The sequence below is a fragment of the Blennius ocellaris genome, assembly GCF_963422515.1.
Source record: "Blennius ocellaris genome assembly, chromosome: 8".
In the NCBI taxonomy this organism is placed as follows: Eukaryota; Metazoa; Chordata; class Actinopteri; order Blenniiformes; family Blenniidae; genus Blennius; species Blennius ocellaris.
Window position 1 is genome coordinate 24,156,909 of NC_137657.1, and position 17,050 is coordinate 24,173,958.

The window sequence follows — 17,050 nt, forward strand, 5'->3', positions numbered from 1 at the left end:
ATTGGAGAAGAAACTGTGCATTCTCAGAAATGTATGTTCTCCTTCAGCCTGTGGAAATTCCTGAGGATTCTCGCTTCGTCGCAGAGAGCGGAAAGAGGGAAGTCGCTGCCCTCACACGTTTATGGGGATTTGTTCATAATTTGATAAGACAGGAGAGGAAAAATAGAAACAAACAGGCAAACAGGCCTGCAACCTCGAAAAGATGCAGCACAAACAGACCCTGTTATCCGAGGGTGGCTGAAAGCTTGCAGGTGCTTCGTGCTGAGTGGGATCTGTGCTCCGCTGACCTGCACGGTGTCGGATAACTGCAACTGAATTCCATGTCGGGGCGCCCTGCGGTGTCGGCCACGCCCTGCAGCACGACGCACAGGCTGGACTCCCATTTCAACCGGCATCCCCTGACACATCGATAACTGTAAAGTGATATCAAAGCCACTCTGGGTGTGTGTGTGTGTGTGTGTGTGCATGCGTGCGTGCGTGTGTGAGTACAACTCAGGGCAAGCTGCCGAGCATGCACGCAGCCTCGGACCACACTCCAGCTTGCTGCACGACAACACACGCTTCACCCTCCATTTTCATAGCTTAGTATTTTTACAAATATCCAAGCGCCACTGGGGACATGTCAAGGTGGTTTCCACGGCAACAGGCTCTCGTATTTGCAGTGACACGAAAGATGCGGGGAAAAATAAAAAAAAATAAATAAATAAAAAATCTTTGTGAAATCGTCTTGACAGCGATGAACTGGCGGGGGTCATATCGTCAGGGCCAGATGTATGTGAGTCATGGCTGAAATATTCAACACCACTAATACTGAGCATTAACTTTCCCATCGCTGCCACGCTGAGCCTTCACCTGATTTCTGAGCTGGCTTTTTTTTTTTTTTTTACCCAGTCTGCATGAGAGCGTGATACAAGCCATGCTGCAGGAGTGTCGCTTTGTCGAGCGACACATGAATGGACCGTGAAAGCACGGCGTTTATTTATAGCTCTTCTTAACCTCAAGCAACATGCAAGGGGGGGGGGGAGGAAAAAAAATCCCAGAATGCACTGCATCCCAGCGTAGCATAGCACGGATGTGGCATTGTAGCCAAATGAAGAGGCAGCCATTGGGACACTGTGGAGGATGGAAGTGACATCTGAGGGAGAAGCTGGCGTCTTTTACAACACTGCTGCTGCTGGGAGCACAGATAGCAGCTTTTTAAGTGACGTTTTACAAAGTGGTTGGTGGAATTGATATTGGTGCATGAGATGCAGCTTGTGGGTGGTGAATCCCCTTTATCTATTTATTATTCATGACCTTCAGATTGTACGCCCGTTGTGTCTCATAGAAAACTGACAGAATGCAGCAAAACCTTTTATCAGTGTATCTGAATCTGGAGTGAAAGCAGTGATACACCAGCAGCAAAGTATAAAGATAAATAAAATATCATTATGTGAAGCATCAGTGTGTGAGTAGTACGCCAACTGTGGAAGGTTAAACTGCTTCATACACAGTTTCACGCGTAGTTCAATCTCAAACAACAGCAAAGCTGACGATTTAACAATGCTTCAATATGATATAATGATAAAGACAAAAGCACAAACACACAATATCAAATCGAACTCAAAGAATAAAACGCTGTATAAAATGAATAATACACTCAAAGGTTTTGTCAGTACCGAACAAAGATGTATTTGAAATATAATTTAATGAATCAGATCTGCATCTGAAATATAAAGAACAATGCCCTTTCTGAAAGTATTTGAAGCACCTTAAAATATTACAAGTACTTGTTTTTGCTCGTGAATCTACTGAGGAAAAAAAAAACAATGAAAGCCAGACATCTGATTGGAGAAGAAGGAAAACACTATTGAAAGCTGTGGCTGTAAAAAAAAAATCACTAAAATCTTCCAGTGGATGTGAAACACAATCATTGAGTCACAATATTTTGTTGAATATTTAGATATATGACTAGGTCTCTGTCAAGCGTATTTTGCAGTTTCCCTGGATACTGAACTCAAACTCAAGAACACACACGTGTGTGTGTGTGTGTGTCTGTCTGTGTGTGCGCTCATGTTTGTCTTGACGACAGAAAACACCCTGGAAGCTGCACCAGGTTGATTTACCGTGTGACGCTTCATCGGACTGAGTATCAAATGGACCTTTGTTCTGGAGCCGGAAGGTAAACATTGTTCATTCTCTCTCATCATTAACAAATCTCTTCCTCATCATAGGGGATAAATCTTTTTCCTGGAGAATTGATCTGTTTCTTTCCCAGCTGTGTCCTCTGATCAATCTTCCTCTAATTACTCTAATTGTACTTCTTCCTGCCCACAGCTCCTCTAAAATACCAATACTCAGGCAACAGAGGGACCTGCACTTATACAGGTACTTGTACAGGAATTATTAGGGACCGAGCAGAAAGACCAGGAAGGACCCTATGGTTCCTGTAGTATTTCTTATTATTAGGGACCGAGCACCGACGGCCAAGCCTCCGCAGGGTTCGGGTTACAGATCACTAGTTAATTGGTTAATTGACCCTAGGGTCAGAGTTACCAGACTAACCCTAGTGGCTTGATAGATCCTTATCTATGGAAACCAGACAAATGAGGGTTCGGGTTGGGATTAGGTGGTGGCCTCTATGCCACGAGCTACATTAGAGTTTAGTAGGTTTTGAAAATAAAAGCCCCCCCACATTTTTCAAAATAAAAATGCTTTTTTGTTAAAACCTTCAAAATGTATATTTGATCAATATTTAAAGGGGCCAAAGGGGGTATGATTGGGCCGACTCCGACGGGCCAGTTATTATTGTTTTTTTTGCAGCAAACTCACCAAAAGAGGTCCCGGCCAACGCTGCTTGCAGCTTTAATATAAACTTGTTCCACTATGTGCATTTCTGTTTTTTTAGCTTTGTTGGTCATTTTATTACCTGCTCACCTCGCATGGGGACATTTTCTTTTACAGTTCCTGCTTTGTGGCTCATGGTCAAAAGTTCTACAATATCCAAGGGAGACAAAACAAACAATAATCATCTGCTTTGATTTCTGTTTTTCTTTCCACGACAAAGAAAAATCTATATCTGTTTGTGCTATGGGCATTCTGCTGGTAACTACAGAATAGTTGAAATAAAGAATGTACTGGGAATAGAATTTTTTTTTTTTTAATGGATATATGGTACTTTTTGTCCATATGATTCGAAAGCTGCAGAGAAAAAGAAAAGGTCTTTTTCTATTCTAACTCCCTTGAAAACCAAGAAAAACTCTGGCTCAGAATATTCAAACTGAGTTGTCAGGTGAAATGTAACGGGGTGATTACAACAAGTTTATGGGACAATGAGAACAGCTAGAAATCTAACACTGATTCCTAAAACCGCTCAGTTATGTAACAATCCTGAGTTGCCCAGAGAGAATGCCTGCATGAGTTTGCAAAAAACAGACAGTACTGTGGACTACCAAAGGAACTGTACTTTGTCTTGCCTTTGTCTTTGACACTATAAAATAAACTTTTCTTTTATAGTGTCAAAACAAGACAAAACACACAAGAAACCATGCATAAAAAAAGCACAGTATCCTAATCCTATTTGTTCTTGCCTTCAACACATCCTCATGATATCTGATTGTGATCACTCTCATAGGTATCGTTTAGTATAAGAACAGTACACTCTAACTGCACCGACAGAGGATACCTCATGAAGTGTGTTTTTTTTAGCTGTTGTGAGAAACGCAATGACAAATTGTTAACAGTAAGAATGAAACATGGAATGTTTTCATGTTTCATGTTTTCCTGAACCTAATCTTGTATGTTTGTCCAACAACTGTGTGAAAGCATTACCGACGTGTTTATTGTGGTCATCGTGACATTGATTAATATGCATTGCGACTGAAATCGTGTGTTTTGGCGCATAAACCTCACCAAAGAGCCACTTTGACATAAATTAGTTTCTGAAATGATAACAGGAGTTCAGTGCAGCGGATACGATATGATATGTCTCCGACTGGGCATTCTGACAAGACTAAGATGAGGGCAGCATTAAGGAAGAGAAAAACAAATCAATTTGATGCTCTGATTTAAAGTAGACAACAATCTGATGGCAGCTGCAGGAGGAGATGCTCGACCTGGCTCATTAATCTGGACATTCACTGCTACTAGAACTATCTGCCTCACACACAAGGTTCGACATTAGAGAGACATTTCTGGGCTTTTCGAAGACACCCGCCGTGCGATCAGCACTGCGATGCATGCTGAGACCTCTCAACGACTTCTTTCACAATCCTCTGTTCACTGCAACTCTCCATTAGGCAAACAATGCTCTGAAGCACAGAGGAAGGAAGGAAGGAAGGAAGAGGAGCAGAGTGGGAGTAATAATGAAGCACAGAAGCCACAGACATCTCGGTCACAGAATCACAGTCTGAAACACGAATAATATTTGGAGAGTCCAGTGTTAGAAGTGACACAAAGCCTGACTCAAACGGTAATTGGACATCTGGCTACAAATGGTAGTTCACGCGTAGGATATGACCATGGTGAGATGCCAAAATCAATAGTATAGTTCATCGTAGATAAATGTAATGCAACGAGAGAGCCGTAAATTGGTTAAACATTGGTTTAAGACAAGCTTTCCCAGCCACTCCGCCTCAGCCGGGACCAAAACCGAGCCACGAGATCTACAATTGGCCTCATTGATAAGTCTCAGTCACCTCCGATGTGTAAAACATGAGTATGTAATATTTATCTGAAATTATTGCCAGCACATGCAAGGCTCATTAAAAATAAATAGTCGGGGAGGCAGCTCATAAAAGTACAAAAGGAAACCGGTGAGGTTTGCAAACCGAAGTTCTTTAGGTTGATTACATTAAACCCTTTTTCAAATAAAAAAAAAAACCAAAGAAAAAAAAGGAAAAAAAAGAAGACAGTGTGCAGTTCATGAGCCAAAGCAAACAGGCTTGGCTAAAAGCTCAGCCCAATTACTGCTGCCAGCAGAACAGAGCACCCTGGCATTTATGGAAGATTTCACCGCAGACGGAAGCAACACAGAGGTAAACAAGCCCATTCTGGAGCCAAAAGCACTAAAATGTACAGGTTGACATTTCATCCTTCAAAAGGACAATGATCCTGAACACAAGAACCATCCACTCGTCTTCTGTCGCGGCTTCATCCCGTTCAGGATTGAAAGGAGCCGTCAGTCGATATTGGGTAAAAAGCAGTGCAACCAAAGACGTGTCATGACTCACCAGTCCTCCACGGGGAGACACAAAGAGACAATAACCGAGATTCACATTCACACCTACGGGTGTTTCAGTGATCAGTTAATCTAACCATGCACAGGGAGTACATGCAAACTCAATACTGAAAGTAGAATATGCATTTTAACTGTTGGATAACAACATTTTGTATAAAAATGACAAAAGATATAAGAAAAAGATGATTTTTAAACAATATAAAGATGGACTGTGAGCAAATGTGCCTACATGCTCTATATTTCTACATGTTGGTATATGTGTGAATACATTTCTATGCATATAAATTGTATAATGTTTACTTAAAGTAATTTATGTATGTATAATTGGATATGGCCAAACAACTTTATTATATTTATTCTATATTACATATCATTAATTATTCAAAAGAATTTCAATTATTGATACCTTTTCATCAGATAATGTCTCAATATAATAGTTCTAACATGTGTAAATGAGTTGAATATTAAAGAAGCGAATGCTAAATAAGATGATATATTATTTATAGAGAAGGGGTGGGATTTAATAAGTTAAGAAGCAATAACTTCTTCCCACTCCTTTTCGGACATGCTATCTGATTAAATTGTTCTGCTGTAATTATTCACTGTTTGTGTGGTGAAATATCTTTGGTAATCTGGTTTGCAATCTGGACTTGATATTGATTTTGAGCATGTATGAAATGAAATTTTAATAAAAAAATGAAAATGAAATGAAAAGAAGAATTGTTCCCTGAAATTCTTGAATTTTGCAAATTTCAAAGGGAAACTTAAACCGTGCTGCTTTGCAGGGACACACCAACTGATGAAATTACCAAACCATGAAGCCCCGCCCTGGTCCTCCGTCCTTCAAAGAGCCAGTCTGTCTCTCAAATGTAGCAACACATTGACAGTGACTCATGTTGTGGTAACAGCACCATAGCAGCCAAAGGGGACACAGCACGCTGTTTATATTCCTCACTGCTTATCCTCCTGCTTTTTCCTCCCCCCGTCACCAACACACACACACACACACACACAGAGGCGTGCAGAGCAGGTAATATATTCGACGCGTTCGCTCCCAGCATCGTGTTAATCGCATCTCCGTGTTAGGAAAACCTGTTAATTGGAGTGACTAGATTTAGAGCGGTGATAATTATTGCCGTAACTCAGGAACGAGGCTTAATCAACGACAAGGTCACGAAGATGAACATTGTTTTGGAGGAGAAGAGGAAATGTAGGGGCTGTAATTCATATGAAACCAAAGCGATAAAACCTGTCCTGTTTTTTTTTTTTTTTATGAACTCGTGAAGACTGAGGATGTTTCAGCAACACGAGTGTTATGTGATAGAGATGGAAGCCATGAGGATCGGTCTTTGGAAACAGAGCCATCTTCATTTGGCTGACATTCATTTCCTGTTCCACTCGAGTTGCCGCCCTCGGAGCTGCAGAAGCCATGCGTGTCCTCACATCCAGTCTCTAAAGTCTGAGTATTCAGACTAAGGAAAAGCTCAGCTGTCCCAATCCAGAAAACCTGATGATTCAAGTGCTTTTGTTGTGAACCTATATTGGTGAGGTAAGAACAAAAAAAAATGTGTATTTAGTTGTTTTACTGGGGTTGAAACCAAGCAGCACAAAATCTCACTGTCCTGCTGCAGCAGAGTGAAGTGGGAAGAATAAACGCTGGTTTAACTGATGCATTTTTCAGCTGATGTGTAATCCATTAATCAATCCAGGCTGACTCCATCGCTGCAGTATCTTCAACACAAACGTGACTGACATGCCGGAGTGCTATTTCACACTGGTGCAAAATCACAGGCCACTGATTGTGGGGGAGAGAAAACTCTTTGTCATTGTACATCCTTTTGGTTTTATTTGCAAGAATAAATGATGAACAATGGAAATTAGTGGATGCTGGAACTAATAGTATGTCAATTTATGAAACAATATTTAGAACAATCCGCCATGGTTAGAGAGATAGTCTCTGGTTCCCGTCGTCCTATTATAAGGGTTATACTGAAAAAAAAAGCAATGTCGGAGTCGGAGATCCCACGGTCTGTCAAGACTTGCAAATGATTTTAATGGAAATATGAGTAACTTGTGTGGGTCACGGGAGATGAATGTTCGTTTTGTGTTTTTGCTGTACAGACCAAAGCACTTTAGCTCCAGTGTAGGAGTTAGCTGTTACCAGCTCCAAAGCCCCGAGACCCTGAACAGGATAGAGCGGTGTAAAGGATGGAAATGTTCATCTGCTTGTCTATGGCTCCCAAACACTTTATTCTTGAGAAATATATGAGGATTATGTTTGGCAGTCTGGCCTTCTACATGTACTAAAACTTAGCATGGGGAAAAAACATGGCGTTGACGTGCAAAGTCCTTGATGGGGTCAATAATAGATCTCAGAACCTCTCACTACAGTCTTCATGTTAATCCCACAGTTCCTTCAGTGCCACTCCAAGGAGGCGAACCAAGTGTTCAAGAAGCTCATCATCATCATCATTATCATCATCATCATCATCATCATCAAGTTAAAGGCGAGAAACATGCCATGTTCTCTGGTGCCTCTAAACATTGCATTTCCTGTAACCCTCCCACTACAGACAATCATTGGAGGTTTTTGCACCACTGACTTTAACTTTTGGCGGGTCATAAAACTTCAAATTTGGTGCCTATGCGATTATAAAAATCTACTATTGGTGTAAATCTAACTTCTGCTGATCATATCCTTAACAAGCGTCTGTTAATATGACTGAGATGTGCCAGCAGGGTCGATGGACACATTACTGCACCGAGATCATTGAAAAACTTTTATATCACAATACTTCCACAGCAATACTTGACCTGCTGGATGAATATGTTCCATAAATGTTCAGATCATTGCAGGAGGAATGAATTATAATTCCAAAACAGTGGAGGACGGTTCTACTACTTTATATCTAATGGGCAGTTGGGAATACACAATGAACCATTTAATGTTCCCCTCTCTTGTGAGGATCACGCTTCTAAAGCTATTATAGGTCAAATCCTCAGCAGTGGGTCGTCCAGTTGGTAGCAGATGATTTTACTCCATCGGCACACAACAAAATAAAGGAAACATATTCCGATTTTGACAGCGATTTTGACAAAACATTCAGATCTTCTCGAAAATGTGTTGACAAATCTAATGCCTTCAAAGCTTCGGCCTATTCAGACATTTGACTCACAGCTGCTCGCCCTCCACTGCACCACCCTGAATACCGGGCGGATCCACACTCCAGCCCTTCACACTGGAAAGACGCCAAGTGCTTGTGGCATGCAGGCACTTTTTAGTCGATGCACAAACACACACACACACACACGCAGATCAGTGCATGGAGGTGCTCATGGATGACACACTTGGAGCACGTGGGGTGTCGGACGACCAATCTGTGCTGCTCCCAGAGCTCCAACCATCTAATGGAGGACTTCCGATCTGTATCGTGGTCAGTTGTCGTTAAACGTAGAGCGACATGAGACCCTGACACGAAGGTTAATTGCTGCGGTGTTTACCATATAAGGACAGAGTCTCTCTCTACAACAATCCCTTCAAGTACAAACACGTTGTGCTGAAAATGATGTAATTTTCATATCTGGCCACTAGTGGTTGCTGTTGGTTGTTTTTGTAATAAAAGCACACACACACACACACACACACACACACACACACACACACACACACACACACACACACACACACACACGATTGCGCAGAGAACAATACGCTAGAAACAGTAACAATGTCGAGAACACGGACATTCGTATGGACAGACGGCCAAGTTGGATTGTTTTTACGATGACTGTCTACTATTAAAAATACCAAGAAGATATAGAAGCTATGGACTGAGCGCCATGACACTCCGGAGTCCGCCGTTGTTGTTATTGTTAATCTACTCGCTCATGTGCAGAAGAAATATTCACAACGTCTGTGGAAATGGGAGAAAAAAACTACTTTTATGAAACGTCGCTGTGCGTGTGCACCACAAAGATAGGAGTGCTTTCAAAAAGTTCCACCAAATTTTGTCTTCAGTGAACAGACTTAGTCATATTACGTCAAGCATGTCGCTCACAAACCTGCAAATGTTTTGAGTTCACACCGTTCACAACCGAGCCCAGTGAGATACGGGCTCAAAGGTTCCCGACAATGTCAATTAATGAAATGAAAACTCTATATCCGTTTACACTTTCATCCCAGACATTTCCAGTACGATCTATCCAGGGTGGGGTTCCTCCACTTCTGCGTTTTCCTCTGTCTCATTGTATCTACAGACTGTGGGATTGCAGCGCGAGCAGCTTACTGCCCTGGATGTCCCTCGAACCAGGCCGGCACACATTCAGCCGTCAGTGGAACAATCTATGGGGGATATTTTTAGAGCGACACAACATACAGCGACCAACAACAGTCCCTTTCGCCATTCAACAAGCACACACTCGTTTTTTTTTTTGGGGGGGGGTTATCTGCTCACGATGAAAGAGCAGATTTATCTAATGAGTAACTGCTGATTGGTGCAGCGTGATGATACCCAGGATGAGAGAAATCCCACAAAATATAGAGAAAAAGAGGAATTTGGTACTTTAGAAGATGCTCGATACCTTTGAAGCATCGTAATATAATTTTGCTTGCCCTTAAGGAGAAACAAAGCACATCAAGTCTGTCAATACAAAACGAGATGATGATGATTTGTCTTTCTGCTCGCAGGAGCAGAAGAAAAGGTGAATGTTTATTTGCTGCAGCTCTGAGCAGCGCGGCGAGGTAAATGCCAGCTGTGGATAAACGGGACACAATGTCAGACAACGTCCCCGAGGCCGTCACCCCGGTGTCACAGTCATTCACGTTTCACAATGAGGTGGACTTGGCGATGGAGGCAAAACTAATGCTCATGAGATCTCTCATGGGTCACAGTGTCAAGTGTTCAGTACTCTCACCTCAAAAATAAATAAACAGAGCTTCTTATTAGTTTTTGTACTGATCTTACTTCTAGAAAATTACAATATAAAGGTTATTCCCTCTTCAGGACTACATCCTATCTAGACTTTTGAGTTTGGCCCCATTTATACGACGATGTTTCAAGTGAAAAAGGTTTTGTTTTGGCATTTTCATTTCAGAAAAGTTTCGCATTAACACAGCAACATGAAAAATTATGTCCTTTTCCAGGGAAACGGCAGGAACGCTGAAATCGATGTACTTTCGTTCAGCGAAAGAATAAACATTATAAACATTAACAATGGCGAGTACACAGAGATTTGTATGGACAGACGATGAAGTTGGACTGTAATCACGGTGACTCTTAACTATAAAACCACCAAGTCCCAGAAGAATATGGACTGGGAGTCATGAAACTCTGGAGACAGCCATTGTTGTTATTGTCTGTCTAGTCTGGAAGAACTATTTACTACGGCCGCACAGTAGCAGCTTTTCAGAAAAGTTGCGTTTTCTTTGAGACAGAGTTGGAGCATTTTCAAAACGTTGTGTTTTGAGTGGCTCCGAGCACCGTTGTCATGTAAACGGAGACGGGTTCCATTTCAACTTGAAAGCGTTGTCGTGTGAATGCATTCTAAATTAGTTGTCATGTTCTAGCCCCTCAATCAAAAAGATCTGTGTATCACTCCTGTCTGGGGCCTTTTTGTGTAGAGTTAGCATGCACGGCCTGGGGTTCTCTCAGTTCTACTCCAGCTACTTAAATATATGTTTGTTACCGTGTTTAAGGGGATCGCCGATCCCGAGCAGTGAGGATTTTCTTTTCTCCCACAACCACAGGATGTGGATTTCGACTGTATTTCTTGATAATAAAACCTTTTTTTTATCTTCCAAAGCTGTGAAAACATTACCATACAAAGCGGATAAGAGAGGCAAAGGAGATCAGCGCCTGTTGCCACGGAGACGCCCTGCTCAGTGTTTCACACAGTGATGTAGCTACCTGACCTTCCTAATTAGCATTCATATGAGCTAATGGCTATCCTGCTAGAGATGCTAACTCGGTTCAGCAAACAAATGTGGCGTTAGCGAAGGTCTGTGCTCGACTGTTCACGTGGTGCTTATCAAAATGAAGTGTTGTGGATGGCACACTTGTCATGTTCATTCATTGAGGAAACATAAATGCATCTCTCTCGCTCAGTTATGGCTGTGAAACAGCTTTTACTAGTTTAATACATTATTGGCAAGTGGGCACATTATTGGCTTTATTTCATTCAAAATGTACAAATTACATTACTAGCAGTTATTAAATGATTGGCCATTATTACATTACTGGTTGCTGCAATCCTCTGCGTTTATAGATTAAATAGACCGCTGGATATGTTTTGCTGGTGTGACTCTGTTTACGTTTTTGCATTGACTCTGCTGAACTCTTCTGAAAAGACATCAGTGGCTGTGCTACCAACAATACGACTGACATTTTAGGAAATAACATCCTCAGCTTGACCGTTTTCAGTTCTGACTTCAGCTTCTCAGCGGGACAGAGATTGAGGCATGGGTAGGGAATTGTGAATATATTGAGGGCGATAATTCTGCATCCAGAAGCACAACAAACTGCTGACTGAAGCAGCCTTTTCCTCTTTTATACTCTGATTGGTGGCTAATCATTATTAATTTCTATATTTCAACCCAGGCACCAGCAAATAGGTGGATTGATTTCTTCTTGTCACCTCTCTGGTGTGAATGTTTCATCACATGTAAACAGCTACCAGTCAGGGAGGGTGTGTCATCCTCCGTGGTTCATCGTTACAACTATGAGAGAAAACAGAGATTTTTCTGATATGATGATGGCTGTGATCTTTAGTCAATGGGGCGTTCAAACCAGGCCTCATTCTAAGAACTTCCTTGCAATTCATTTCAAAATGTAAATTGAACCATGTCATTTTTATCTTAGAGGACAAGGTCCATTAAGCTTTTAAAGTTAAATTCAACATATTTGATCTTTACTGCATGAATGTGAAGGCTATAAACAATATTTACAGGTTTTTGCGCAATGCATGTCCCATATGGGATATTTGCAAGATAAAGCAACGGTACATTCTGCACAACATGTTTCTGTAGTGAAAGAGTCCAGGAGCTAAAGGAGTCTGCATGTGTTGTACCTTCCAATACAGGAAATAATGAAATGAGAACAACAACACATTTATAATAAACATCTTCAATCTTCCGTCTAGACACAGGTCATACATTCAAGTGAAACCATTACTTAGCTTATGCTTGTCGTTATTTTAATGTGCAAATATATGTGTCTTTTAATTCCAACGTACATGTTACTATATGACATCACTACAATGTACAATCCCTTGGTGGGCTTATAGTGTTTTATGAACAGTATTAAAAGAGAGAGGATTGTCCTTCAATTGTCTGCATTAAGCAAGTATTAATAACTTTCACCAAACATTTACCTTATTCATGCGCATAGCTCTTTTACAGTGATTATCTCTGGGCTGCAGGCATCAACAACTACTGATAACAGTTCACATGATCATCTATTAATTAAACAATGTGTTCAAATAAAACTATCTGCGATAAATAAAGGATGGAATTATCTAGAAGATTGGATCAATATTTACTCGCTGTCAAATATCAGGGTTTTCCCTCAAGTTTATAATGATTCCTGCTTGTTTTCAGAAATAAACATCCATCCAATCCAAGTTAAAGATTTATTGAGGACCTAATTTGGTTCTCTTGAGAAGGGAGAAACTTGGACCGGCAGTATGTTTGGCTTTAGTCAGATAGAAACAAAGACGCCGGCTCCATGTCTACTTAGCCTCTTTAAATCTAGGCCTTTCACATATAAAAAAAGATGAATATGACTGAAAAGCCAAAGTCTTACCAGATATTTCTACACTCACATTATATAAGATGTTGGGCTTGTGGGCTTCTGTGCAGAGTCTGTATGTTCTCCCTGTGCCTGTGTGGGGTTTTTTCTCTGGGGAAATCCAGTTTCCTCCCACAAGACACAAGTTGCTGACACCAAAATAATGTCAGCGTTTGTCCTGTGATGGACTGATGACCAAGTTGCTTCAATGCTTCTTCTTGTTTTGTCTCATAAAGAATGATGTGTAATTTTGCAGCCTGTGTTCAAGATTGGAACCTCTGATTCATTGTGAGACAAACTCCTGGACAATCATGCAAAGGTTGTACTGTGATATTGTCTCTTCTTGGCACAATAATGTAATATAATTGTCTCAAACTTTTTCAAATCGCTCTCAGTTTGATTCCTGTGTCTTCTGTCTCCCTGAGGTTTTCTTACTAGGTAATGTTCCTGACAACAATTTTAAATAATTGATCTAATTAACTATTCCCTGACTTTGAGATATTGTCGATGTGATGGGGATGGTTGAATTATTAAGTATAACTTAAAACTGACATTTGAAATATTTCAATCTGAATAACATTTATTTTATAAAAATGTATGTGCATTTTCTAGCTGTACATGTATTAGTGACTGTCAGGTCTTTGGACAGCAATACAGTATTGATAACTACATTTAAATCTAAGATGTGAGGCCTTCTGCTGCGAGTTTGCATATTCTCTCTTTGTCCACTTGAAAGTTCTCTGGTAGTCCAGCTCTGCTGATGAAAATATAAAGCACAGCTTTACAATGTGATGCATGTGTATCAAGCATTAGAATATGGTTTCTTTTCCTTTGCACCGGCTCCCTTAAGACCACTGTCACCTCACCTGTGCTTAAGGGTTTGCACATACCAATCAGCTGTATGTGGATGCTCAGGGGGGTGGGGGGATGTGAAATGCATGCCTTTCTGGTTTTAAGCCCTTGAATTCGGCTAGCACCCTTTAAAAAAACCAAACATTATCCCTTTTAAAACAGACCACCACTTTACACAGAGAAGCCTGTCTGTGATGAGTATCTTCTATTAGTGCGGCACACCTGGGACGAGGAACCCATGCAGGTAAGCATCTGACAGCAACAATCCAACCATTATGCCTCCTCAAGCGGTCTCCTGCCAGCAGGAGTTAAGTGACTGGTGCAAGGCTTGGTGGCTTCCTCCTGGCTCTGCACCAACGCACGTGGCACCAGCACGATGAGGGGTTGAGGGGATTGGGTTCAGAGAGGGCCTCTGTTAACGCCAGATATTTGTGGAGAGTGTGTGCCTATGTGCAAGACTATGGGAACACACACTTGGAGGAGGGGGTGTTGGATGAAGGGGAGGTGTGAGGTGTAAGGGGGTGGGTCCATGGAGGCTTTGGTGCATGGCCTAGTTGTACATGAGGAGGACGGGTGGAGGGTTGAAAGGACAGCAGATAGATAGATAGATAGATAGATAGATAGATAGATAGATAGATAGATAGATAGATAGATAGATAGATAGATAGATAGATAGATAGATAGATAGATAGATAGATAGATAGATGAACTCACACTCCAGGTGCTTCTTCTTTGGAGGTGTCTGTTCATGTGTGGTGGCTTTACAAACAGCCCTGGACACCTCGGATCCCGTCAAGCTGTACTGCGCCGCGGCGATGCGGTCCGTCAGCGTCTGCCCCGACATCTTCTCTCGGATCAGGCGTCCAGCACGGTGGTCCTACCCCCCCCTCCCACCCCAACCCCAACCCAGCACGCACCAAGCCCCAGTAATCCCGAGCTCCGGCTCCTGGAACAGCCTCGTTGAGACGCTCAGAGGAGGATCGCACTTGATTTGAGTTGCATAACAAAGCAGCCTGGAAGTGGTCGAATCCCACCTCGGATCCCAACGGACGTTTCGCTGGAACGATCACTTTTCTCTCGGCCCCCCCTCCCCTGAAGGCCAGCCTCCTTTCACTCAGCGTGTGCACGGAATCTGAGAAGGAATCCAACACACCCCGATCTCCCCCCCCCCCTCCCCTTTTTTCCTTTCTTTCTTTCTTTCTTTCTTTTCCTCGTCGCTGCTTCGCTCCGGAAGATGCTCCTGCAGCGTCCCCCTCCTCCAGCCTCCTGGACGGATAATCCTCACGGCCACCACACCGCCACACCAGCAGTCCGACCGTTCCTGTGTATCAGCGGGGCGTGCAGAGCAGCATCAGACCCTGGATGGCACCATCATCACCGTCGTCATCAGCATCATCATCATCGGCATCATCACCCCTCCATCAACCAGGGTTTTTTTTTTTGTTGGTTTTTTTTTGTTACTCTCCTCCTCTTCCGCCCCAACAATATCTTGCAAGTACCGTTGAATGGTGTTGTTTTCTGTGCGTCTATAACCTCGTTGTTTATTAGATTATTAATTATTTATTTTTATTCCCCAACCAACCCTGCCCCCCCCACCCCCCTCCAATGTGTCACGTGGCGCAGCGGTACCAAACATAGACATAATGTACGTAGACTGTTGCGGAGTGGTCAGAGGCGTCGCCATATTGGATGGGTCTCAGAGGAAGGACGTCTTCCTCTGTACCTACAGTTCACGACAGTGAAAGCAAGTTATCTGTGAGCTAAAATACAAACATTTAATGACAAACTGCCATGTTTGCTCTGAGAGTACCTTGAAGAAACATAAGTAATCTGTGAGCCATAATGTAATGTCTTGCGTCAGGTTTATTACTATCATCTGCATAAAGTTCAATAATACAGCTGACATTTTAATAACCGTAAATATACAACTAATATTTGTAAAGAAAATAATAAAATAACATTTGAAATACCCTGGAGTCACATTTTAATTTTATGGAAATGAGTGGATAGAGGGAGGCAGAGGCCCATCCAACATGGCGGTCATGCTGATTCCACTTTCTATTATTTTATATCTACTTTACCACCCCCTCCCACCCCCCACCACCCCCAGAAATCGCGAGAGCTGAGGAGAATGGACGAGAACAAGGAGTCGTGGATGTGTAAGAGGACGTCAGGGGTTCATAAAGCTGCTTCACTGCCAGGATTCATGTCTGAAGGTCATGTGGAGCGAACATTGTTTTCTACGAGCACGTGCGCGCATAAAACATACATGCAAAACTGCAGCCAATCAGGGCGCGAGAGAGCGCGCGCGCCTATTCGTCACTGTCCATGGTGCTGATCTCCCTTGCTGCACACTAATGCTGCTCTTTCAATCCCTCCCACACCAGGATTCATTTTTATTCCCATGCAATTACCGGAAAGAAAATCCAAAATATGATGCGCTGCACCATTTAAGTCATATTCAACCCATCAATATACATCATAGTATCAGATACAACCCATCTTCTATACCGTTTAATCCAATTGATGTAAATTACCCTCACGTGTTTATGTACCCACACATGCACAGGGAGAACATGCAACTTTGCAAACCTTTTTTTTTTTTTTTTTTTGTAATCCAACCATGTACATAAACAGATTATCTATGTATCAATGTATGTATTTAGAACAAAGCCAATCAGCTTGGGAATCACAGCAATGAAGTCAAATAAGTGCCTAATAACTAATGAAGCATAATAAATTCACTTGGAGTGAAATTCTTCATTCTAGGTTAACGTTGTTCAACATCTCAAATTTGAGTGTACAGAGTCCCAGCATCTACTGTCCTGTAAAATATTGTAATGCCAATGCATTTCTAAAGAAAATCATCCCCCTCCCTCAGGACTGACGCAAAACTCACCTCATTCACCATCATAGAAATGTGATCCAACATCCACCAGCTCGGAGTTCTTTATGACAAACTGCTAAGCCACATTTACGTACAGTCTTACTAATTGGAGGAAGACGCAACGCTACTATTTCCAGTGTGAAAAACGGCGACACAGTGTAAATGTACCATTAGAAATCTTTATTAAGTCACATCGATATGGAATGGCACAGCGTCTTCACTTTGACCCACGTGAAATGTTAAAAGTTGTCAAAGCCGCACCGTATTTACAAAAAATTAAAATTAAATACAGTAGCTTTTCAAAAGTAA

The 17,050-nt window shown here is 41.9% G+C and overlaps 1 protein-coding gene across 1 annotated transcript in view; it reads right to left on the minus strand.

The window, feature by feature from the left end:
- Positions 1-14,698, minus strand: part of snap91a (synaptosome associated protein 91a) — a gene marked incomplete at both ends in the record, with an annotated part of 30,603 nt that extends 15,905 nt beyond the window's left edge. The window contains one exon of the mRNA XM_080500692.1: positions 14,569-14,698. Coding sequence (XP_080356818.1) covers positions 14,569-14,698 — 130 coding nt within the window. The remainder of the gene's footprint in view (positions 1-14,568) is intronic.
- Between the last annotated feature and the right edge of the window lie 2,352 nt (positions 14,699-17,050).